The 26,429-nt window shown below is 32.6% G+C and overlaps 1 protein-coding gene across 2 annotated transcripts in view; it reads right to left on the bottom strand.

The window, feature by feature from the left end:
- The window catches only part of Cep290 (Centrosomal protein 290kDa), a 154,335-nt gene that overhangs the window by 98,742 nt on the left and 29,164 nt on the right, over positions 1-26,429 (bottom strand). For both annotated transcript variants that reach the window (XM_072523835.1, XM_072523836.1), the window contains exons 11-16: positions 23,530-24,114; positions 21,734-21,906; positions 20,131-20,340; positions 16,420-16,633; positions 14,002-14,183; positions 7,347-7,612 (exon numbers count right to left, since the gene is read on the bottom strand). In XM_072523835.1, the coding sequence (XP_072379936.1) occupies positions 7,347-7,612; positions 14,002-14,183; positions 16,420-16,633; positions 20,131-20,340; positions 21,734-21,906; positions 23,530-24,114 (1,630 nt within the window). The remainder of the gene's footprint in view (positions 1-7,346; positions 7,613-14,001; positions 14,184-16,419; positions 16,634-20,130; positions 20,341-21,733; positions 21,907-23,529; positions 24,115-26,429) is intronic.

Raw genomic sequence — 26,429 nt, 5'->3', positions numbered from 1 at the left:
AAAAACTAAAAAATTTCGATGCTTCAAGCTTACCACCATGTCAAGATGAATTACACCAACATCTACTGCAAGCTCATTATATTTCAAATATTTGGACAAATGCTCATAAAAAAGTACCAACAGAATTGATTGTTGAAGAACATGGTTGGGAGTTTGAAGATGAAACATATAAATTCAAATGGTTTAGTGGACCTCAGATGCCAGAATCAGTTCGAGAAGTAGTGATTGAAAATGAAGCAGATAATGAATGTGATATTATTGAAAGTGAAAGTGACGAAGATGATGAATGTAATGACATCAATGAGAGTGAGAAAAATGACGAAATTTTTAAAGTTTTTCTAAATTTTTTTTTCTTACCGGAAAAATCGTTTGAAAATTTTTGGAAAAAAATCATGGTATAACTGACAGAAAATCGAAAGAATTCTACAAATTAGATTTTACCTCAAAAAATTACGAAAATTTTCATTTACGGAAATTTTTTTGGAAAATTTTGAGGAAAACTCTACTTGACGCTTTTCAGTATAGTAACAGAAGTGAGCATACAAATTTTCAAATAAATCGGTATAAAAATATCATAATAAAATCAGTTTGAAAATTGTTGCCGAGACCTAAAATGCGCAGGCAAGTGGTACATTTGACCCCGTTTTATGGCTCTCTGTACCAACCCAGCTGTCCGCCCTTTTGGATTTATAGTTTTTAGGGGCTAAATAATGAGCCATGAAAATGGCGGACATATTACTTATCGTTAATTTTTCCCAAAAAATTGCAACTTCACCCCTGTCCGCCACCCCTTATGTATCCACTCTCGCGTCAGCCCTTTGGGATTTTGTCTAGTTATACCAAGATCTTACTCTGGGCAAATTTTTAGCCATATTATCGATCGTTAATTTTTCCGAAAAAAATTACAACTTCATCCCTGTATAGCCAACCCCTGTACCACGAGGGTCGTCCGCCTGTAAGGCAAAGTCTTAACCCAGTTACAATGAATATATTCCAATAGAGAAATGTCATATTACTGATCAGTTCAAAATTTCGGCTCTATCTCTCCGACTATTAGGCAAGCTCCTCTTTCCTTTAAAGGAGACTGATAGTTGAACTATATTTTATACAATGTCTATCACCGGGTATGGAGTTCAAACAGATATATATTAAATTGTATGTTCCGTTTTAAATTGGTTCAATCTGTATATATTATTGTGATATTTAAAGTCTTGGTGCGCCAAGCAATAATTAGCTAATTAATTTTTTTGATTAATTAAAATTATCTAGATGATATGATTATGACTCTATCACAATTTTTAATTCTTTTATCTCAGGGTTAAATTCGTGCTTCAATATCTATGCTATTACATGTGAAAGGTAAGGTCCAGAGAATACCGGAATAATAAAAAACACATATGATCTAACACTATATATTGAAATAAGAATAATGAAATAATTCACACTCAAAAGTTTTCAATAAACAAATCTCATATAATGATTCTCAAAAATTTTGTTCTACGTACGTGAACAATCAAAATTAATGGTACCAACAATATTAATTGAAATCTCAAAATTCCGAACTATTCTAACTCTCCTAATCAAAATATTTATATCCTTTCTAAATTAAGTGTAAAAATTGTGTTATCAATAAAAGAAAAACTGCAGAAAACAAAATATCTCTCTCTGATGATGAGTGGTCCAAATCCTTGTTCCTTGTAGACTATATTATCTCCTCTCAACCGCTCCCTATGTAATCAGCAATCTTACAACAAATTGTTGCAAGTATATCGTCCTTAATGATCTCCTTCAAAAGCAACAATCATTCAAATTATGATAGCCTTTCTCCTCTCGATAAACTGAATCTCTCGTTGGCCCGAGTGAAAAATGACTCTTGGAATATCTTCTCTTTACGATAAACTGAATCTCTCGTTGGCCTGAACAGTGACTCTTGGAATATAAGTAGGAAAATATGACTTACAATATTTTGCTGCTCCAGCTTCTGTCAGATACACTAACTCCACAAAAACTCACTAACATTCAACACTACTGCTTGCTACTTCTCAGGAACTGCCAGAGAACAATCCCCGTTCGTCTTACAAATTTGGAAAAAAACTGATCCTCTCTTCTCTCTCCTCAATCTCGCTAAACTTTTTCCTACATACTTATCCCACCTTTTTCAATCTCCGCCAATCAAAACTCGTCACAATTCCCCCATTTTTTCATTTCGATAACAAACAAATTTTTACCTATAATTATAAATTTCCTAAAACTTATTTACAAATAATATTTTTCTATAATTCTTAAAAACTAACAAAAACCTCTTTCTATAATCCCTTCTATTGTCTTTAATCACTGCATTAATGTATTTCAATTGTCTTTGGATTTCACTTAAAATTATGCGGGTCACTCAAGTATAACAAAGAAATAATTTATGCAAAGCTTACATTTTGTTTAGTACAGGTAATCCAAGAATTTAATAACTTTCCTTCTCCGAAATGTTTGTTGGATATTATCCTACTTATCTGAATTATTTTAATGTTTTTGAACTTTGAAATATTTTTAAACAAACCAATATTTTTCTCGATTTTACATATCATAACAATATATATATATATATATATATATATATATATATATATATATATATATATATATATATATATATATATATTGTGACGATTGGGGTTTATAGAAAATAATTTATAAGTTATATACTACATAATATTAGATATAAAAAAGTATTTGATTATTTTAAATAAGTTATATACTAGAGAATTTAATAAAAATTATTTATGTGAGGGTATTTTTAAGAAATTTTCATATAATAATTGTAAAAAGTTGTATTTTAATGTTGTAAATATATTTAAGTGAGCCATGTGCATAGGCAACCAAAAATACTCTCGAATTGACAGATAGAAATTAATCATAATACGAATATAAAGTGGGGTTATAATAATATATTGTTTGAAATGTGAATTTTATTAAATTAGAGTGTTAGTTACTAATTTGAATGTTTATTCTGATCTGAAAAGCCTAAATGTCAACAAAATTATCAATGGAACATTAACGAATTCTCCAGAGTGCAGAGTGTGACCATTGTTTACGGTCGAACATTCTGGAATAATGATTATGTCGGTGGATGGAACAGATATTTTTTCGAGAACATCCATATCGAAGAAATAGAACGAAATTGGAACATGATCTCTTACCAGATGGTTCTAGAATATCCAAAAAGATATAAATACCCGTGATTTGGATTCAAGATGGCAGTTTTTAGTCAGAAGTCAGGCCAGTTCATTATGAAAGTTAGTAGACACATTTAGTTAGTGTAGTAAATTGTTCAGAATTTTCAAGAAGTCAGTCAGAAAAGTTTAGTAAGAAATATGAAAGTTAGTTGGAGTCAGTGAATCAAGTACAAATAGTCCAATTGTTTAATATAGTGAGTTAAATGAAGATTAAAAATTATGCATATATTTAATGCACATTTATAATTATACACAAATAATTATTGAAGATTATAAAAGTATATTAGAAGAATATTGGATGGACATTGGAAGGAATTAAAATTATATTATGATTGGAGATTAGTATAAATCAACTTATAATAATTGGATATTGGTATATTGAAAAGAAGAATAAATATAAATGGTGTTTGCTGGTTTGCTTGGTGGTGTATAAATGCTGGTGAAGAAAACTATATCTTAAATTGGTAGAAGCTGATAATTGGAAAAAGTAATTTCACAAAAACAAGGATAACCGAAGTACGAAGACATTCAGTGGTGATTAGAATATATATAGTGGAAAACAGTTCATTTAGGCATTCAGTGAAAGAAAGGTACAAAATTTTGTTAATATAATTTAGTTAGTGTTATAACAATTTCAATTTTGAAGATAGTTTGTTTAAATTTAACATTGTCTATAGAATTTAATTAGTTTTATAAGAACATCAATTTAAAGATAGTTTATTTTAAATTTACATTGGCTAGGTTAGATATATATGTGTGTTTCATAATAGTTATAATAAAGATAATTTAAAAAAGTACTTACAAGCTAATTCTTTGAGAACCGCGATAAAAACCCTATATATTATATTATTAAAAATACTCATTGCTCATCATTCAAACAAAAAACACATCATAACAATATATATATATATATATATATATATATATATATATATATATATATATATATATATATAGCCTTTTATTAATACAGTGAAGATACATTTGTTAAAAAACCTTTGTTTTAGAATACGTATAGTAGTCCCAAGTATATCCAAGAAAGCTTGTATCAATTTTTCTGTCGTCATTTTAACTACTGTAAATGTATGAAGAGCCACTTCGTTTGGATCATCATTATGTCGTTATCATTTTTATTTGATATCAACACACAATTATTTACCCGTGATAAAGGGGTCTTAGATCTGTTCTTGGAGGTACACAACAAGTAACATTATTCGTTTACATTGGAACAAGTTAGAACTCAATATCGGAAAATCGACTTGTTAAATTTTAAGAAAAAGATACTCAAAAAAATCTCCCATCTTGGATAAGAAGGTAATATCAGAGCTGGAAAGTCTTGCTGCAGACAAATTCAGATTGGCTTTGAAGAAAGCAAAATAATGGGTGTAGCATACTTTGACTTACCCGCCGCGTATGACACCGCTAACCACCAAAAATTGCTAGTAAAGTATACAAAATCACCAAGAACTTCAGACTGGTGTACTTCTGAGATGTCTTCTTCTTCTTCGCGTGACATATCAAAATTATCCGGCGTTGGCGATCACCATTGCAAAGGCTTCTCGATCTTCTACAATATGGAATAATTGTCCTGCATTTGTTATCTATGTCCATTCACGAATGTTTTTTAACCACGAAACTTGTTTTCTTCCTACACCTCTACGGCCCTCTATTTTACATTTAAGGATCAGTTGTAATATTTTATATCGAATTTCCCTTACTCTATGTCCCAGATAAGACATTTTTTTAAGTTTAGCGGTCTTCAGCAGTTCTCTATCTTTGTTGACGCTCCTTAGTACTTCTTCATTAGTTTTCCTTGCTGTCCAAGGTATCTTCAGCATTCGTTTATGAACCCACATTTCCAATGCTTCAATTTTTTTCATGATCGATACTTTTAGCGTCCACACTTCTGCACTATACAAAAGTATGGATCAAACATAACACTTAACCATTCTTTGTCTTAGTTCTAAATTCTGAGATGTATCCTTCATAATTGTCGGTTCCATGTTACTTTACAATTTAGAAAGGGCTACTAAGGAAATCAGAGAAATAAACTGCCTCAAGGAAGCCAGTTTGCGATCCTCGCTGTAATATTTACACTAACGAATTACCAGATTACTTTGATACGAGGCAGCTTGGCGATGTTGGCACTTGATGATAATATGGCGGGGTCTACATAGGAAAGAGATTTTACAAACGTAGAAACCAAATTGTCAACTGCGCTGGAAAAACTAGCAGAGTACTGCAGGAAATAATCGCTAAGACCAAACACGAAGAAAACTCTAGTGTGCACCTATCGTCTGAACAATCTTCAAGCCAGAAAAAGTTAAACATGACATGGCAAGGAGAACTATTAGAGAACTGTATAGAAACAAAGTACTTGGTGGTAAAATCGGACCGCACTCTCACATTTAAAGTTCACTGCGAAGACAAAAAGGCAAAAATTTTCTCAAGAAATAACAATACGTAAGCTAACTGGAACAAGTTAGAATGTTCAGTCAAGTGATCTAAGAACATCAGCTATATTTTTGTATTTCGGGGCAGCAGAATATTCAGTTCTATTTTGAACCACTCCAGATCCGTATGATTGAAGCCTGCTCCAATTAATAACGTATACCCGTTGATCAGAATTACTTCTCCAAAAATCGAAAGAAAAGTGATTTTTGAAGCCAAGAAAAAGTCGCAAGAGGGTGACTCACGCCATCCTATGTTTGGCCAGCGAAGGCATCCATCAAGGTAGAAATCTCGTAGGATCGTCATGAGTACCACGTCTCCATTCGAAACCACGTCTAAACAATGTCGCGTCAGCGTCGGTTGCTGGTGCTAGTGGTGTTTTAACATCAAAAGAAGAGATGGCTACAGGCCATCAATTACCCACATGAAGATTTTTTAAATAGTCTCAGAACCGGCACGTCACGGTGTAGGTCAAATTAAAATGAAGTGCAGATTCCCGAACATCTATTGGTTTTGTCAGATTTGACCTAGGCATGCATTCATCTTCTCCTAATGGCAGCTAATGATAATGCCATCCAAGTGGAGAAACATTGGCAGTATCCGATATTAAGAAGTGATCAGGACACGGAATGTATTTGTATTTTGGAAACCATTACCGAGGTGGGAGTCAAAGCGTCGAATATAACGTATTTCCAATTAAAATTGCAATATATATATATATATATATATATATATATATATATATATATATATATATATATATATATATATATATATATATATATATATTTAGGGGTTCTACAGTATTCACTGCCTTCCCTCGCTCAACCGTTTCCATCTCTCTCTGTTGTTCCATTCTCCATCGTTCAGTCCTCTCTTACTCATGGCGTCGTCTACTTCGTTCCTCCAGGATTTTCGGGGTCGTCCTCTTTTCCTCCTTCCTATGGGGCTCCATTCGGTTATTCTTTTTATCCATCTGCTGTCGCTAGCTCTTCTTACATGTCCATACCACTTTAGTCTTTTTTGTTCTATATATGTTAGTATGTCTGTTTCTATTGATGCTCTTTGCTTTATTTCGTCATTACTTCTCCTATCCATTCTTGTTACTCTGCAGCATCTTCGCAGGCATTCCATCTCTGTTGCTATTATCTTACTGCTGTTTTTCTTGTTTATGATCCAATTTTCTACCCCATATGTCATAATACCACTAATGTTTTATAAATCTGCGTTTTTGTCTTCATATTTAGGTGTCTATCCCACCATACTGAGTTAAGTTGTCGGATTGCTGTTCTTGTTTGTCCTAATCTTTGTGTAATTTCTTCCTCTGTTGTTGCCTTTTTCGTGATTATAAACCCCAGGTATTTGAATTTATCCTTTCCTTTGATTGTTATAAAATTGCAATATATTATTAATAAATATAATAGATAAAATAGAAATTCCACAAAGAAAAAGTTTCAAAATCCTGATGTCATTTTTAGATATCCACGATATTATATTATGTATAACGTTATTAGTAGTATATTGGAATAAGTGTATTATCAGAAACATACTGTATTATCACAAACAGGCCTTACACTAAATACAGTAAAAAAGCACTTTAAAACTTAACATTAATTTAAAAATATAGACATTTGTTCGTGGAACGTCTAATTAAAGTTAAAATCTTACCTGTATTAGTTTGCTGTAACTTTTCAAACTCATTGTCCCTTTCTTTTAATTTGTTTTTCAACTTCTCGGCTGTTTGTTGAAAGTATTTCATTTTCTTCCATTTTTCGAAATCTTCATTAGCTTGTACTCTGTGAGCTTCATTGATGGCAACTTGTTCGCTGAGATTCTGTTTGAGATCTATAATTTCATTTTCTAGTGTAGAAACTTTTTTCTGGAGTTGATCTTTAATGGATTTATCGGATTTATCGCTTCGGGCACTTATGGGTCTTGAAAAATAATTATTATTAATTAATTAAGGTTTCATTAATAATACATACAGTGTGTCCGTAGAGTATGGAATAAATTCGATATTTCCTAAACGAAAAGCCTTTTTTAAAAACATCTAAAACACGTCGATTTTTAAATTTAATGTTCTACATTTTACAATAAAATTTTAATATACAAGGTGATACACATTACATTGATGACGTCATCGGCTCTTTTTTTAAATATAATACCCTGTATTTTAGGACATTGGGGGCTATGATGTATCATTTACGTAAATAATTACATACTAGTGTAAAATTCAGAAAACGTACATCAGATTACAGTTCTCAAAACATAATGTGTAAAAACGGTATGATGTATCATGCCCTGCGTTGCTATGCGTAAAATGACCAAGCCACAGCAGAAAATTACATAAAACGTTATTTTCGGTTCTGTCATATCCTGAAGATCTGTCAGATAATTCAAATTAACCTAACTTTTGGCTTCTTGTTTGTTTTTGAAAAAATGGATTTTGTATTATAAATTTGTTATTACTCAATGAATTGAATGATGTGGCAGAAAGAAATTATGTAAATGTATAGCAACTTCAGTTACGGGACACCAGTAACCCATTTGAAATAGATAACCAACTCTAACTAAATTGCAATAGAATTAAAGGTTCTCTCCCTACTTAATTTTGTAGGAAATGAAAGTTACCAAAAATGTACTGGTAACAACCTGTTATTTTCAATGGAACAAAGTACATTTAGTAAAGTATTAACAGAAATAGCTGCAGGGATAGTGGAACACTTTGTGCCAAAATGGTGAAAAAGATGAAGTACAGCATAGTTCTCATAGAAATGATTCCAAAGGAGGCAAATCAAAACAATGGTTGGGTGTTGGAAGCACAGAGAATAAGAAGTGTTATTGCTGCAAACTTTGTGTAGTGAAACAAAAACTTATTAATATTTTCATAATTTATTTATTTCATAATGATAAATAGTGATATAGTTTTATAATCAAATATAGTTTAGTAATATAATTTTACAATTTAGTGATATTTCATCATCTTATAATATATATGATAAAGTTTTATAATCTAGTATAGTTTAGTGATATAAATGTTAATATTTCAATTAATTACAAAAAGCTCAAAACAAACAATCTAAAACATATTACTCAGTGGCTCAAAAATTTTTTAAACTGTTTAGATAATACGAAGATATTATATTGCTGCACACTGTATTATAACATATTAAATTAAAAATGTTTATATATTGTTAAAAACAAAAACATAAATCATGTATGTTACAATTAATTACAAAAATGACACAACACTAACAAAATAAAAATATATTACAACCTGGCTCAAAAGTTTTGAAAACCTTAGAGAATATAAAGAAGTGTTATCGCTGCAAATGTTGTTATAAAATATTTAAATAAAAATGTTTATCCTCAGTTTATTTTATAATTATATGATTTATATTTATACAAACTTTGTGTTATAAAATTGTTAAATAAAAATGTTTAAAAACATAAAACCCGTATGTTACAATTAATTGCAAAAAGTTCAAAATAAACAAATTTAAAGTATATTAAAAAGTAGTCCAAAATTTGTCAAAACCCTTGGAAAATTAAAACATACAAGTGAAAAATACAATTTCAAAAATTAACGCAAACCTAAAATATACCACAAAGTAAACCTACAAATACACCTAAAATATACTACTACAAAGAACAAGGTTTGTAGCACAAACATTACAACTTTGGGTTGTATAGAACCTGACATAAAATTCATTAAGGTAGCATACCTTACATGGATAGAGCAGAGCATTTCATCAGGCAAGAGGTAGGTGCAACAGTCGGAAAGGTTTTTAACAGAAGAGGAAGAAGGATTGATGGGACAATAAACCAGAAGAAAACCAAGACTTAGGTATCAAGACAATTTAGACGATGATTTAAAATCTATTGGAGTTAGAATGTACAGAAGAGTTGGTAGACACAGGGGTGAATGGAGGATTGTCCTAAAGAATTATTTGCACAAGCACAGAGTTTTACATTATAGCCTTGTTAAAGCTGGAAACATATATTCCTGTGTTGCATTGATGTTGACTAATGATAATGGTAAAACAAACTAAAATATATTACAAAATGGTCCAAATGTGCTCATAACCCTTAGAGAATATGAAGAAGTATTATTGCTGCAAACTTTGGTGTTGTAAGATAAAAAAAAACCAAATAAATAAAAGTGTTTATAATTAGTATATTTCATAATGATATGTAGGTATTTATGTTACAATTAGTTACAAAATCAAAAAGAATAACACAAAGATCAAGACAAAACAAAAATCTGAAACATATTACAAAGTGGCTAAAAAATTTTGAGTTATAAAATTGTTAAATAAAAATGTTTGTATTCAGTTTATTCCATAATTGAGATATAATTTTATAAAGGATATGTTTATAGAATTTTAAATAAAACTATTGCATTTTTAATTTTTACAGGTTGACTTCCTTTTCCTTCTAAAAAATATTATACACCATAATAAACATAATACATCAATAATTAATCTTTACTTTTAAACTCCAATGTATTTATAATCTGGGGCTCCCCAAGATGAATCTTTGAAATGAGTTGCAAAATCTTCCACTCATTGAACACCTAAAAATTTAGCATTTATTAAATTTGATAGTAACAGAAATTAATCTTCTTACATGTCTTCATTGTTCTCCTGTTTTTTAGGGCCACCATCTACTGTATTTACCATGATAACAAATTCCTCTCACAATTGGGCTACTTTCTTAGCTTTCCTTGACTATTTTGCCAGTAAGCACTATTTATTTTTATGAAGTCTAACATCACTTACAATTGTTTCCTGGTTGTTTTCTTTTTAATTGAAGCCATTAGTTTATTTTATTATAATTATAAAAAAATAGTAACTTGTTTCCACAAATTACATACAATAACATAACCTAACTAAAAGCGAAAACGGCACCTAATTTTAGACAGCTTAAAAATTACATTTACATATAGATAAATTACATATCAAGGTAGGCAACCCGTTATACGTAGTTCTTACATCATACCGATTTGAAAATTTTTACATAAATGAACAAACCTCCTAGAAGAATCCTTATGTCACAACCTGTGGGAAGTAGAAGTAGGGGTAGGCCAAAACTCAGATGAAGGGATGGTGTAGATGAGGATGGTAGACAAATAGACGCAGCAAACTGGCAACAGTTGGCAATGGATAGAACTGACTGGCGTAATAGACTTGGGAAGGTCGAGGTTCTTTTATAGGGCTGTAGCACCAATGATGATGATGAATTATTTTTAGTAACGTTCAATAACAATTAAGTAGTACAATAATTGTATTAATTCGTGAATGTTCTGTATTATTGCTTAGAATTAATTTTAAGTAATGAATTTGAGTGTAAAGCAAAGAATTGAAATACTCATGATGATTGGGTATGGAGACGCAATGTTTTTTGTTTGATTACCTGGTGAATATACAAACAAATCTAATGTTTTTCCAACACGAGAACAGGCAACATACAATTGACCATGTAAAAAATATGGGTTTTCTAGGTTAATACCACAAACATCTAATGATTGTCCCTGTGACTTATTTATGGTCATAGCAAAAGCAAGCCGCACTTGAAACTGTAGTCGTTTAAATTCAAATGGTACATCAGTCGGAATCATTGGGATGCGTGGTATCAAAACGTCTTTTTCTTTATACTTTCCTTTCAGTATAGTTGCTTCTATCACGTTGTTCAATAATTTTTTATCGCTAACTGTGTGCCGTTGCACAGACGCGGTTGGTTGATATTTCTGAACATTATAACTACCGATCCAACCTTTAATTGAAGATTGTGAGGTGGCAATCCTGGATCCAGCGAGTTTAAAAATTCAGGCGGATAGTTGACGATATCATCTTGGTTAGTAGCCGGATCAACTGATTTATATATCCTAAATTCGCCTGTAATTTGTTCTTGAATTTTGAAATTTAATTCATTTACATCTATGTTTGTGGCAGCCAATATAGCTCGTTCGCTAAACCAATCATGGTTTCTGTAATTTTGAGCAACATCTTGAAACACCTTTTGAATGATTAACTGCTATAATACATACCTTAAAAGTTGGCATGAAATTTTCCCGAACTACGTTTGTTGCCACAAATGACGACATTTGAAAGCAGTTGTTATATTGTTGGATATTTGACAAAAAGTGTATGGAATCTGGTCCTATTCCTGAAACCAATGAGTACAATCGTTCTGGTGGTGGATGCAATGGTATCAATTTCACTTTCAAAATTGCGCAACAAAATCCATTGGCTTAATTTTTGTATTTCTTATGTATGCTTATATAATTTGTTATTATTAGTTGAATCTTTCGCTCTCGCTCCCCGCGTTCGTGATATACGAATTCTTTTACGTTCATTGCTGTCGTGACGTTCTTGTGCAGTGTGATTAGATCGATAATTAGTTTGGTTTGTAGCATTTCGGGTTTTTTTACCTAAATTACCTCCTCTTATAGGAGGCATATCGAATATACTTAATAATTATTAATCACAGGTATTAAAACACTTTTCACAAAACACGATATAAAATAATAAATAAAAAATAAATCGAAGAAAACTGGAGAATTTGTTTCGTTTATTAAGTTGACAAAAGAAAACTGAGTAGATAAGGTAACAGAAAATCCAAGAAAAACAACAACAACTGTGAACGCGGTTTGTTTGACAGATGCAACGACGTGAAAACTGATGCAATTTATGTCGCTTTCCGAAACTAAAAGAAAAGAAAGAATATTCCGAGACCAATCAAATCTATAGCTCTTACATTTTTTGACTTTTCAATTTGGTCGGGTTCACGATATTATTACTTTTGTGTGAACGCATTAGATCCTCTAACGCAAACACACACACACACACATACATTTGATTGAATTTGAACTTTGTGCAGCGATAATAAAGCTCAAATTGACTCTTCGAAGTTAGGAACACACCTACATTGTTTAGACAACAGTGAGTGCTGGTAATTTATTATAAACTTTATTGAATAGCAATAAAGTTCAAATTGACTCTACATTTAGTTAGAAAATATTTGTATGGGAAAAAGAAAAGGTCTGTTTTATTATTTTCCCGGAAATTATTCAAATTTTTCTAACCGTTAAAACCATCCTCAGACTTCAAAGAACATTTAAAAAAAAAATTGTTGAGATTGGTCCATGCGTTGTTGAGTTATGCGCTTACCAACACATTTTGCGATTAATTTTTATATTATAGATTAGTAACAATAATAATAGTTAGTACATGTTTTAATTTTGTAATGTTCTTAATACTGCATTTATTTTATTTTTTCTTGACAATAAATTAATTTAAACTCGCTTATTTTTTTATTAGTTATGTTCAAAATAAACGTTTCTTCCGATCTCGATCTGTCTTTTTTTTCAATCTTATTGAAACATTAAACTTAAACGAATGTATCTCTGAGAACACCGCGACCTATATAGTACACTTTATGACCGCGACCTCCGAAGGGTTAAGGAGGTGATTCGTGTAGTTTGGGCTAGTAAAAATAAATTTTGCTATATATCTAACAGATTTATTGCCCTTTAAATAAGGATTCAGAAAAATAAAAAACTAATGACACACTTCCAGGTTAACATAACGCCTGCCTTTAAGCGAAGGTAAGTAGGTCAAATAACAATTTTACAAGTAAGGTGTCTAGTTGGAAAAACAGACTTTTTAACTTTGTTTTTTAAATACGAAGAAACATTTCAAGACAGTTGTGATCGTAAAAACGAAACCTTTTTACTGGTATTTACTTGGTAAAGGAAAGAGTAATAGATTATTGATGATATGTTAAGACTAACACACTTTCAAACATTTTCGTAGAACTCATATATTGAATTATTTTCATCACTTCTATATAAAGGTTTTTATAACGGTGTGAACAAATTAATTAAATAAATAAAAGCACATCTGCCTGGAGCTTTATGGTTTTTTAATTACATACTTATTTTTGTTAATTTGTAGAATCTTACCTTTTTTGGTGGGATGAAGAAATATTTATATTATTGCATTTAAGGCTCCTATTGTTTTTTTATTTTATGTGAAATTACATTGATATTTTTTTTATTTATACATCCTGTTATATTTATTAATACCTTTTTAAAGAGTTTTTAATAGAGAATTTAAATTATTTCTATGGTTAATGAAATTTTTTTCAGACACTAAGTGTTTCAGTACTTGGCATTTAATGTTATTTTTATATTTATCTTTTGATATTTGATATTTTAGTAAAACGTATGCTAACAACATTGCTAAATAATGCTAAAAATCTAAAAAGTTACCTAATTATGGTGCAGTACCCATTAATAATTTTGTGCATGTAATCTTACTTTTTTAACAGTTGAGCTTTTAACTCTCTTATCTCGTCTCGAGCATTCTTTTCTTTTATCAGCAACTGTTCGTATCGTTTTTTCAGCAAATCGTGTTCTTTGGTAAGTAAATCTTTGGCAGATTCCATCTCGGAAAACTTTGTAGTCGATTCCGATTCTAGGGGTTCGGATTTCTTTAACGTCTGTGCAAAAAAATACAGAAAATATATTTTTAATATTTCGATACTTAATCTATTTGTTTTTTAAATTCTATTAAACCAAACCAGCTTCCATCATCCGATAGGTCAGTTTTTTTAACAAAGACTACATGCCACTGGTCTATCTCCAATTTTAAGTGATTTAAACGTAACCTCGGATGTAAGTATTATGGTATTAATTATAATTAATTAAATTAATAAAATGAATAACAATCAAAAAACACTGGATGACGGAAAGAAAGATTGACTTACTAGATATTGTTCTGAAGTTATTTTCTTGTGGCATTTTTAAAGTTATTACTATTTAAATGGGAATAAGCTACAATTAAAGGTTAAAGTACGTTTATTGATGTTTCAATTTCCACTTCGGAGAATTTTGAGAACGATTTCCGAAGTGGAAATTGAAACGTCAATAAACGTACTTTAACCTTTAATTGTGGCTTATTCCCATTTAAATAGTAATGACTTACTAGACTCGCACAAACAACACAGATTGGTAAAAACAATATATTCAGAGAATAGGAAAATTCTAGACAAAGAAGAAGAACTTGGGCATGCAAATAAATACACCACGCAAACTTTACAGCAAAGTTAAGTATTTGTCCAGAAAATTCAAGCCATATTCACATAAGTTTAATTGAAGATGGAGCAATAATAACAGATCTCAACAATATTAGGGGAGAGGCTTGTACCTTGGGCCGGTTTGTACCATGGAACACCTCATTTTTTTTTTAATTTGGCGCGCGAACTGTCCGCATTTCTTATGTCAAGCTCTTCTACAATCGTCGATGTTCTATGGTTAGTTGTTGAACGTGATTAGAAACCGGTTGTGGCTTTCGTAAAAATATAGTGTTTTATTTCGTGAAAAGTAAGTATTTCTAGGATAAGTAATTTTCTTTTTTAACTCTACTGTCTAGAGATATAATAAATTAAATCACAGAGTATGTATGTCTATAATACTAACTGTTTAAACAATGTAATGGGACATATAATAATACAGTTTTTCAGGTTAAACTCCCATTAGTTTTTTTTTGGCCGAGCATTGTACGTTGGGCCTCTATTGTCACCTCGGGGGAACAAATAAGGGTCTATACACCTTCTGTTGTCTCCGGGTGCTCTGTAGAGGGCTTCGAATATACTGTCCAGAGCTCCTCTACTTAAGTCCATTTTCGGGTTATGGACTTGGAAAATATTTATCTTCGGTGTCTTGCCTTGAAAAAGGCAAGATATTTCTTACATGACAATTTCTTCGTCGAAATAAAAAACACCAAGTTAAGTTGAAACAATTCTCAGCCACAGAGTATGGAAAATAAATGCAGGAAGCAGAGCCCCGAGAGCACTAAGCTCTCAGAGAGCCCGTGAGGGACTGACCTGAAAACAGTGCACTCCTATTATAGTTTGTTATTGTCAATTTCAAGCATACCCTTAGGAATGTATTAATAATATGGGAGATAGTTGGTTTGAAAACGTCCCACTATGTTAGTTATCTCTTGACCGAGTTATCTCTTGAGTTATGCCGTTTCTTATATTCGGTTGCAGCAAATACCTAGTAGGCCTCAGTAAGATGTTGGCTTGTTTCTTGGAAAACTTGGATTTCCAGGAGCAGCCATGAATATTATGCACCCCGCGATCTTCTAACATGGTAGTAGACCAGACAAAAAGCTATTACGTAGCAGGGGATTGGAAGGCTAGTCTAACTTAAGAACTCACCAACCCCCATAGTCACTCAAGAAGACCGTATCAGCAAGAATGGATGTTTACACGATTCAACCCTACATAATAAACCTGTGGTAAGTGCTAGCACGAGGTTACCACATACCTACCATTAAGGAAAAGGCAAGCAGTTTGAGCTAAAGCTTTGGTATCGATACGATAACTATTCTATTTTAGGCAGAACCAATGCCCCTACCAGTCCGTTTCTAGGTAAAGGTCTCCTGGACTCCACTACCACCCGTCCCACCTGTCGATATTTTTGACATTTAAAGTATCACAAAACAAAAACACGAAAATAAATATTTCTAAAAAAAGGAAGCTACAAATATATGGCTAGTATGTAACTAATTGGACGCTCTATTCATAGAGAAAGACCTGACGCCGAATTATTCTATTGAGTATATGTCATTACTAGGAAAGATATGAATAGTATAAACATTAAGTTAAAAATTATTAAATAGGTCCTTTTAAAGAAAATATATTAATTTTATAAAAATAACACCATTACCTTCACTTGTCGGAGCTTGACAATCATTTCATGTATTTTATCATCTTTTTCTCTTATTAGTCGTTGTATATCCATATCTAGTCTTCCAGTTAATTCTCCTTTTTGCCTTAGTATTAATTGTCTTAAAGTATTTATCTCATCGTTTCCGAGGTCTCTCATTTTTTCGATATCAGACTTATATTGTACCATTTCTGTTTGATGCTGTTTATCTAAACTATAAAATTAACATTACATTAAAAAGATAAACAAAAAGTAAAAAAACATCATATATAAGTATTCTAATGCAGGATTTCAAGAAACAAGAAATGCTTTGATATATTGTTATAAAAAGTTCTTGCTACGCCCCTGATCGAATCTTCGCTTATTATGTTCGAAGAAACTACCGCTGTCAAGATACTCTCAAGGTGTTCTAAAGGCGCCGAGAAAGTTCTACGAGGTTTTGGAAGCGTTTCATGAAGTATCTTCTTCTCATGGCGCCGTCTAATTTGGAAGGTTGGCTATCCAAATGGCAATTGTAGTTTTGGAAACTACTGTGCGAAAGATTTCTGCGGATGAGCGGTCGAACATCTCCTCAGGTCTTTCAGCCACGACTTCTGGCGTCTTTCTACTGATCTTTTGCCCTGTACTTTTCCTTCCAGTATAACTTGAAGTAATTCGTATCTTTCGCCTCTCAAGCCTTCGCCTTTCATGAAGTATAGATAAAGATAAATTGACATTTGAGAGTCAGTCGATAATCTAAATTTGTAGAAAGTAAATAATAAATTAATTGTGTTTTAGTGTGAGTGTAAGAAGACTTTAAATAAGTTAAAATGAATTTTACAATATTGATTTATGATAATGAAAACGTTTATGTTTTGCTTTTAGCATGTTTTATACGTTAAAAATACGTTAAAAATCATATTTTGGTTTGCATACTAACTGCGACGGACCCCTAATAACACGCTCTGAGGTTATAAAGGCCATATAATCATCAAAATATGGCAGAGCGACCGGTCCTGATAAAATTCCAACTGAAATATACAAGCTTATAAATGATAGCAATGTTTTAGAGGCTAAAACTTCGTTTTTCAATACCATTTATACCAGCGGACAACTACCTAATGGTTGGTCTAATTCGCTGTTTATAGCTGTACCTAAGAAGACCACAGCAAAAACCTGTGTTGATTATAGAACCACCAGTTTGTTAAAACACTTATTGAAAATTTTTCTAAAGGTAATACATGGATCATATCTATAATAAATGCGAGGAATACCTGGAAGACACACAGTTTGGTTTCCGTAACGGGTTTGGAACAAGAGAGGCACTGTTTGGAGTGAACGTACTTGCTTAAAGATGTCAAGATATATCTGTTGACATATACTATTGTTTTATTGAGTTTCAAAAGGCATTTTATCGTGTTAAGGCGTTCGAATAATTGCAAATTTATATTGGAATCAAACAACATCAGTCTTAGTAGATGGTGCGGAATCACAGGCTCTTAATATTAAAAGAGGAGGCAGGGATGCCTCTTGTCACCCCTGCTTTTCAACGTTTACTCCGAAAGAATTTTCAGAAAAGCACTTTCTGAAAAAAAAAAAAAGAAAGAATACTTGTGAACGGCGAAGTCATCAATAATTTGCGACATGCGGACGATACAGTACTCCTAGCTTCTAGGCAAGAAGATCTGCAAACACTACTTGATAGTGTCGTTGAGAGTTCTAGGAAGACAGGTCTGGATCTGAACGTACTGAAAACCAAAACACTCGTAATAAGTAAACAACAGCATATAAAACCGTCTATATATGTAAATAACACCAAACTTAGACGCAGAAAGTCACGGCGAAATTAGATCTAGGATAGAGCAGGCTAGAGCGACTTTTAGAAGAATGTCCAAAGTGTTATGTAACAGAAACCTAAAATTGGCATTGAAGATCCGCCTACTTCGCTGCTACGTGTTCTCGGTCTTACTTTATGGTGTCGAGTCCTGGACTGTGAATAAAATCTTTCTAAATCGCCTTGAGGCTTTCGAAATGTATTGCATTGCTATAGAAGAATTTTAAAAGTTTCCTGGGTGGGGAAGATTCGAAACTCCACAATACTAGAACGTCTCAGCAAGACTACTGAGATCATAAAAAGCATCACGCAGAGAAAGCTGAAGTATTTCGGACATGTAATGAGAGGTCCCAAATATAGGCTGCTACAAAATATCATGCAAGGAATAATAGCAGTCAAACGCAGTCCAGGACGAAGAAGAACCTCATGGTTGAAGAACTTGCGAGATTGGTATGGTGTTGATACAAGCATGCTATTTAGGGTGGCAGTGAATAAAATTAAGATAGCTATGATGGTAACCAACGTTCTGAAACGTGACATGGTACATGAAGAAGAAGAATCCACGTATCCTTTTCTATGTGTTTTGGTTCTTTTAGTTCCTTTACCTCCGTTCTTTGACCTCTTATTAAGCGCCATATTTCCTTTTGCAGACTGTAAAAATCATTTTCCATTTCTTTCGAAAAGCGTTCCCAGTAATCATTTTTTATTTTTTTTTACAAGTGCATGTGTTTCGTTTCTAATTTTCTTGTAATTATAGTATGCCTTTGGGTTTTGGTTAAGATGTATTTCAGGTAAGCTTTTTTATTTTCTTTACATTTTTCCTTCACTTCTGTATTTTAATGTAGAATTTAATGACGGTAAGGATCAAGATCACAGGGAGGGGAAATATAAAGGATATAATTATCGAATCAGCATACCTTCTATATGGAGCATTACAAACACCAGTAAGAGGTGAGTCATTATTACAGTTTGTTATGGATAATGACTTATACATACTAACCGTATGAAACAAACTAATATTCGTAGATTCACAACGAACGGAAATAATTAATATAATAGTGGACATGACATATAGTGGGCTATAACTGCTAAAAATGACATGTATCAGACGAGGTGTCTTACATCTGTTCTAAAATAATAGGTAATGAGCCTATCAAGAAAACCTATGGTAACCCTCGTAAAATAGACTGAAAAGCATATGAAGCTGAACTGGAATATTGTTTTTTGGTTAAAGTGACCATAAGGCATATATTAAACCTAAAGATGGCTGCCAAACAATTCCAAGAGGTTATCATGTTGGCGTTTAAAGACATTTATACAGAAATAGTGAGAAAATCCAATAGGAAGGGGCCTTGGTAAAATGACAAAAGTCAGAGGCGATTACCGCAAAGCTCTGACTGAATCTAAGGAACTGAGAAGAGCAAAAAAATTTCGAATATGGCATTGCGAGGAGATATCAAAATACAAAAAATAAGGTTCCATAAAGTTCTTTTAAAAGATCCTCAGATAAGTACTTCCTCGCTCCAAAAAAAGAGACGCAAAAAGAATTTTTCAAAATGCGCTTTCCTGAGTCTAAGACAAAACTGATACCGCATAGTGGCAGGTATAGAATATAAGTATATGTATACAGCAATATATATATATATATATATATATATATATATATATATATATATATATATATATATATATATATATATTCAATACTTCTACAAACCTTCTGTACAAAAATTATATATGATGTCATGTGTACTGAAGACACAGAAAACTGCTCGACAGGCACATTAGACATCGTAAATTGTGTATAGTATGCATATAGAACAGGGTTCTTTATGTAAACGTCACTGTACCATCTCGAATAGAGTGGAGTTCCCAAAAATAAATAAACTGAATCTTACTCTTTTCGTAGGTCTTCCATAGCAGTTAATCTATCGTTGGCCATAGTTCTCCATCTTATAGATTCTTGTCGACTAGACTGTAGCTGCACCTCTAACGTTGATAGTTTGGTATGCAGCTCAGAAGCGTGTTTTTCTAATGCATGTACTTGACTTACGTACTGCTCCAAAGCCGCTCTATTTGGTCTATTTTTAGCACAAATCTCCTCCAAACTGAAAATAGATAAACAAGTTTAAATAACAGTTAATATACCTAATATTATTACATAAGATAAGACTATAGGTCTTAACCCCCTGTCTGTTGGGTCTTATATATAATAAAATAGATGCGTAGTGTAATTTTTTTTTCATTTTCATTAATCGATTGATTAGCTTTTGCAATTATCTTTTGTTTTGTCTCCGAAAGCTGATCCCCTTCTTTATTTGTTTATTCAATTCTTTGAAACCATCGGTGTTTCGCTTTTCTTCGCTTATAAATGTGCGTCTCTTTTACACCAACAGTTTTGTTCCATCGCTTATTCTGTCTTCTTTATTTTTCATTTTCTTTGTAACAGTCCTGCTTTCAAGAGCTTTCGTTGCATTTCTTTATTAATTGTGTTTATGTCGGAATATTCTTGTTGATAATGTTCTACAAATTCTTTTCTTAAGACTTATCTGTACTTATCTCCCTTCTGTCGCATCAATATGATAGGTGATAAAATAAGCAACATGGATACGAAATTTGTAACCGCTGTTCCGGTCAAAGAACGACTAGCTATAACTCTACGTTTCTTAGCGACTGGAGATTCGTATACAAGTATGCAATACCTTTCTAAAGTTTCAAAAGAATTTATGTCTTCCATCATTCCCGAAGCATGCAAGGCTCTTTGTGATTATCCAAATTATTATGTGACTATTACTGAAAAGGTAAGAATAATTTGTAATATTGTCACATATTATGTTTATTTAGAAAATTGTGAATATAAATGAACCTGATTAAATTCAGAAACTTAAAAGCTACATTTAAAAAAACAATTTTTAACATAAGTATGCTCATGTTCTTTTACTTCTAAATTATTTGCAATATTTTGCTATGCATCGAATTTCTCATTTCATAAAAAATACTGCGGATGATTGGCATTCCTTAAAATTGGATGTTGTTCATATTTGTCAATTAACTGCAAGCACTGTTCGTTACTCCACTCCATTTTTTTTAAATTTCGGATTAAACAATTTTTAACTAGAATCAATCTGTACAGTGTACGGGCACAAGCGATACATTCACAAATACCGTAAAAAACTGAGCAAATTGACGCGTAAATATTCTTTGACATCGTCCAGAAACCGACTGCGGATGGATAGCATTCGTGCAGGTTAACTTTATTTAGGCACACGTACAGACCTGAGGATTTTAGCGAGCACAGCGTTCGTGCGAATAAATTTGCTAAAGTCAGTACGCACCTTAAGATAGCAATATAATAAAACCGAGGTCAATAAAGGTACAAGAGTGATGGTGATGAGTACTGAAAAATCAGTTTGTTATTTCTGTTTCCTTTTATCGCAGGAAATTAATCACTATTAGAATACTTGCTAATAGACACTAGGATATTATAAAACAGTTACTTACCTTTTGGTCTTTTGGGATTCTTCCATCAATTGTTTTTGTAAATTTTGTAGCTCTTCTTGCAACCTTGCTGCTGCTAGGCTGTGTTTATCTCTATCATTCTTTAACAAAGTTTGGTACTTCATAATTTGTTCGTCTTTAGATTTTATTTCTTCTTGAAGACTTTTCAATGAATTCTGAAATTAAAAGCATAAATTTTGGGAAAGAACAAATAAACGAAAGGGATGATTTTTCTAACATTTAAGATATGTGATATAGGTACTATACAAATAATATAGTTAACGTATAAGTAAGTTTTGTATTTTTTTATGCTTATCAATATGTCCAACTGTTTTTTTACAGTCCAGGTTTTCCGCGGTTTCTTTGATAGAGATACATTTTAGTTTTTTGTTAGCCTCACGTCGTTTACCTTATATATTTTTTTCATATAATATCATTTCAATTTCTCCTTTTTTATCTGTTATGAGAGAACCCTCTACTGCCATCTGTCGTTTAAATCATCATTTAGTATTGTAACTGGGAGTTTTTAGCGATCATTGAGATAGATACAAGTAAAATATGATATCAACTGTATCGTCCTTGATAGTATCATCAAATTTATTACAAGTATACAAACCCAAATACAGTGTGCCGAAAAAAAGATTGGTCATAAATTAAACCGCGATCTTAGGGATAAAAAAGGTTCATTTATATACTAATATGTTTATTTTTACAAAAGTATTTTGTATTCCGCCAAATTCCCCAAATTTGCACCGATTTCAAGCTCCCCATGACAAGAAAGAATTTTTTGTACAGATACTAGTAACACTACCATATCCATTTTTTACAGGTTCGAGATAGACTAGAAAAGTCATCGTTTTCTTCAGCAATGTTTTATCGAATCAGCATCGTTTTTTTTAGTCATATGAAGAACTAAACTTTTTCCATATTAAGAGGCAAAATCCAAGTGGTATATCACTCTGATGTGAAAATTTTCAGAAAGGTCAGAAACTATCCAATGTCATCTGCATAGAAGGCTGTGTTACGTTTCATATGAAATTAGATCTTCTTCTATCATAGCTATCTTAATATTATTTACTGCCACCTTATAAAGGCGATGTTGATCACTTTTAGAAGAAGTATTCTATAAAAGTATTCTATAGTTCACAAATTATTCACAAACGTTGAAAAGCAAGGGCGACAAGTGACATCCCTGCTGTACTCTTCTTATTAAGAGCCTGTGATTCCAAACCGTCTACTAAAACTGATTTTGATTTGTTTGATTTTATTTGATTCCAATACAGATTTGCAATTATGTGAACGTCTCTGCCATCCAAGCCCATGGCTTTTACAACTTCTATCAATATAGAGTGCTTAACACATACAGATACGGACATGTATTACCTTTACAAAAATTTTCAATAAATGGCTTAAAAAAACTGATAGTTCTATCATCAGCCTAGGTTTTTGCTGTTGTCTTCTTAAGTAGAGCTATGAAAAATGAATTGGACCAACCATTAGGTAGTGTTCTGTTGGTATAAATGGTATTGAAAAAGTTTTAGCCTCTAAAACATTGCTATCATTTATAAAGTTGTATATTTTACTTGAAATTTCAGGATCTGTTGCTTTGCAAGTTTGTGATGATTGTATGGCTATTACTGCAGAGCGTGTTATCAGGGGTCCGTCGCAGTTAGTAATCTCCGAAGCTGAACTAATTCTATGGTCTATGTAATTTTCTCATTCTTTAAGTTTGTCCTCTACTTCAAATATTACTTTACCTGAAATTGGATACCTTATATTAATTCGATTATAGAACTTACCTTTAGTACTATTTGCTCTTGCGTCTGGCTAACAGAATCGGTACCAACATTAACATTATCTCCGCCGGCTCCGGTAGAGGTCACTTCTGTTTTCTTATTTTGCAGGTCCATAATATGTCTCTCGTAAAAAGTAATCTGACTTTGTTTATCTCCAAGTTGTTTTCGAAACATACTAATCGTCATTTCGTGCTCTGTTATTTTACTTTTCAGTTGATCAAGTTGTGTTTCCTTAACTTTAACCTCTTCCCGAAGAGTTAATAGTTCCGATTTTAAGTTGTTTACACTATGTTTTTCATCAGATGTAGGTGAAACCGGTTCTAGATTTTCTGTTTGAACAGTTACCGGTCGACTAACTTTTAGGGTACGTGGTTTAGGTTCGGGAGTTAACGGTTTCTGTGAAATATTTTCTCGAGTTTCCACTTGTAATGATTTTTGTGTGACTCCATCTGGTACATCTAAATATTTGTAAATCTGTAACAGTTCTTGGTCTAGTTTTAATATTTGTTCATCTTGTAATTTAACCCTTTCCACATAGTGTTGTAATTCACTTTGTTTAAATTCTAGCTGGCGTTTTAGACGAATCTCCTATAAAAATAAATAAATATATGAGAGAGAAATTACCATTTAGTTTAGTAAGAAATCTGAGCAAAATTTTAACAAAAAAACTTAATATTATTGATAAGACCCTTTAAAGAGGAGTTATAAAACTCAATTTCTTTCAACAACACGACTCAAGCAGTTAAGACAACGTTGAGTAGAGTAGACAAGGTGAACACAGTCGAAACAAAAAAGTTTTGGAGCCAAACACTCAAGTGAACACAAGGTACTCAGGTTCACAGAACTATTCTCCTCGTACTTTGCAAACCAAAAATTCAGTATTCGCATTGGGGAAGTCCTATCCGAAATCGAAATTCTGAAGGCAGAAGTATCACAGGGGTTGTTCTGTCTCCGCTGTTATATAATATATACACAGCCGATGCCTTCAGAATACCAGACATGACCAACATCATCAACCCCTATGTAGACAACATGTCAATATTGGCCAAACATAGTACCCACAACATTGTAACTAGGAATTTTCAAAAAGCACTAAACGCCCTTGAAGAATAGTGCACGCAGTGAAAATTGCAGTAAATCCCGAGAAGACATAAGCAGTGAAGTTTAAGAAGAGACGCAGCGTACAATCCGAATAACTAGAGATGTTTAACTTTCCCATCGGATGGTCAAACGAAGCAAAGTACCTTCGTGATACCATGGATAAGGATTCACATGTTTCAAGAACAGTACCGAAGGCAAAAATGATACAAGCAAATATTAAAAGAATAACTGGGAGAAGACCAGTAGTCACATATGGATACTAAACCTGAACCCTTTCAACCACTGATGAAAATCAATTGATAATATTATTTAAGTGCAAAATATTGGGAAATATATTTGGACCAACTTACTGTAGCGATGGTTTGTGGATAATAAAAATAAACTGTGCGCAGGATGAATTAATGCAGAGCGCAGATATCTTTATAATTGTTGCAAAGACTAAACTGTCTTGGCCAACTAAAACGAATGACAGATTATCGAGCTGTAAAAGCAATCCAGATATGGAAACCCGAAGCAAGTAGAATAAGAGGAAGATCCCGTAAAAGGTGAATAGACGATATAAAGAAAGATATTAAAACCATGAACATCAGGCAGTGTCGAAGAAAAGTATCTGACAGGGGAAAATGTTGTTATGCACGCCAAGGTGCACAAAGGGTTGTAGCGTCATTAGAAGAATAAGAAGAACTAGGAGAAAAAGTAAATTAACATTTAGAACAAAGACAAGGCTCATGAACAGCATTATATTGCCCATAATGACATAACCATCTCTCGCATGGGAACAGACTTGCAAGACGAAGAGAAAAAAGATCCAAGCTATCCACAACAAAGCACTACTAGAAGCAGTGAACGTCTCTCGATACGTAGCGGAAAGATTTATTTTCAGAGATACCCAACAAATAGTATTAGACCAAATGGACAACAAAGCAAGAACAAAATTTGCCGAACTAGTGGACCATCCCAACCACATCCTGCACATCCATAAGGTATGATGTCTTCCACCGATGGAAACACAGAAGCCCCAAACAGAAACTGCTTTGCAATGACTAAGAAGAGATAGCATGTAAGTAGCTCTTAAACACTCGACTAACTCCGTCAGGTGATCCAAAAAAAAATCATAAAAAAATCATTAAAAAAATTGCACATACCACCAAAAAACTACTAACAAAACATTAAAAACCGGCCCGGAGGGGCTCATTTTTCCATCCGAATTTTGCGACTGTGGAGTGAGCTCAGCCGAAGGGCTCTCGCAGACTTAAGGAAGCGCTCGGACACGCAGATACACAAAGAGGGCAAAAAAAGAAGACTACGAAATTAGAGCGCCTCACGCTCTCCTGGACTTTATGCGGAGAAGACGTTAAGTGAGAGTCTCTTTTCTCAAGACTCTCACATGACAATCATTATTATGATAGTACCCTCTCATAGCGTATCAGTGTGCTATGAGGGGGGTCATGGAGGGGTGCCTGGAGAGCATTTCGTTCTTGAGGACCAATCCTCCTCACCCCAATGAATTGTATGCCCAAATATTCCTACTGATATGCAAGTCTCAGTCAGGTCGGGGATTACTATTATGTGTGTGCGTGTGAATATAAAGAAAACTAGAAAATTAATAAAACATCTAGAAACCACCTATATCTGGCTATTATAAAATATATGAATATGGAATACACAGTTATACAAGCATGCGTACTGCCACATCTATTATTTAAACAATATTCAGTAAAATCTGTCAAAAACTATTAAGTCAAGGAGGCACCAGAGGAGTCTTAAAGACTCTTAAGAATATGAATAGTTGCCAAGACTAG

Source organism: Diabrotica undecimpunctata, chromosome 2 (genome assembly GCF_040954645.1).
Source record: "Diabrotica undecimpunctata isolate CICGRU chromosome 2, icDiaUnde3, whole genome shotgun sequence".
Lineage (NCBI taxonomy): Eukaryota > Metazoa > Arthropoda > Insecta > Coleoptera > Chrysomelidae > Diabrotica > Diabrotica undecimpunctata.
Note: the sequence above shows the minus strand (reverse complement) of the source record. Positions and strands in the feature narration are given on the sequence as shown.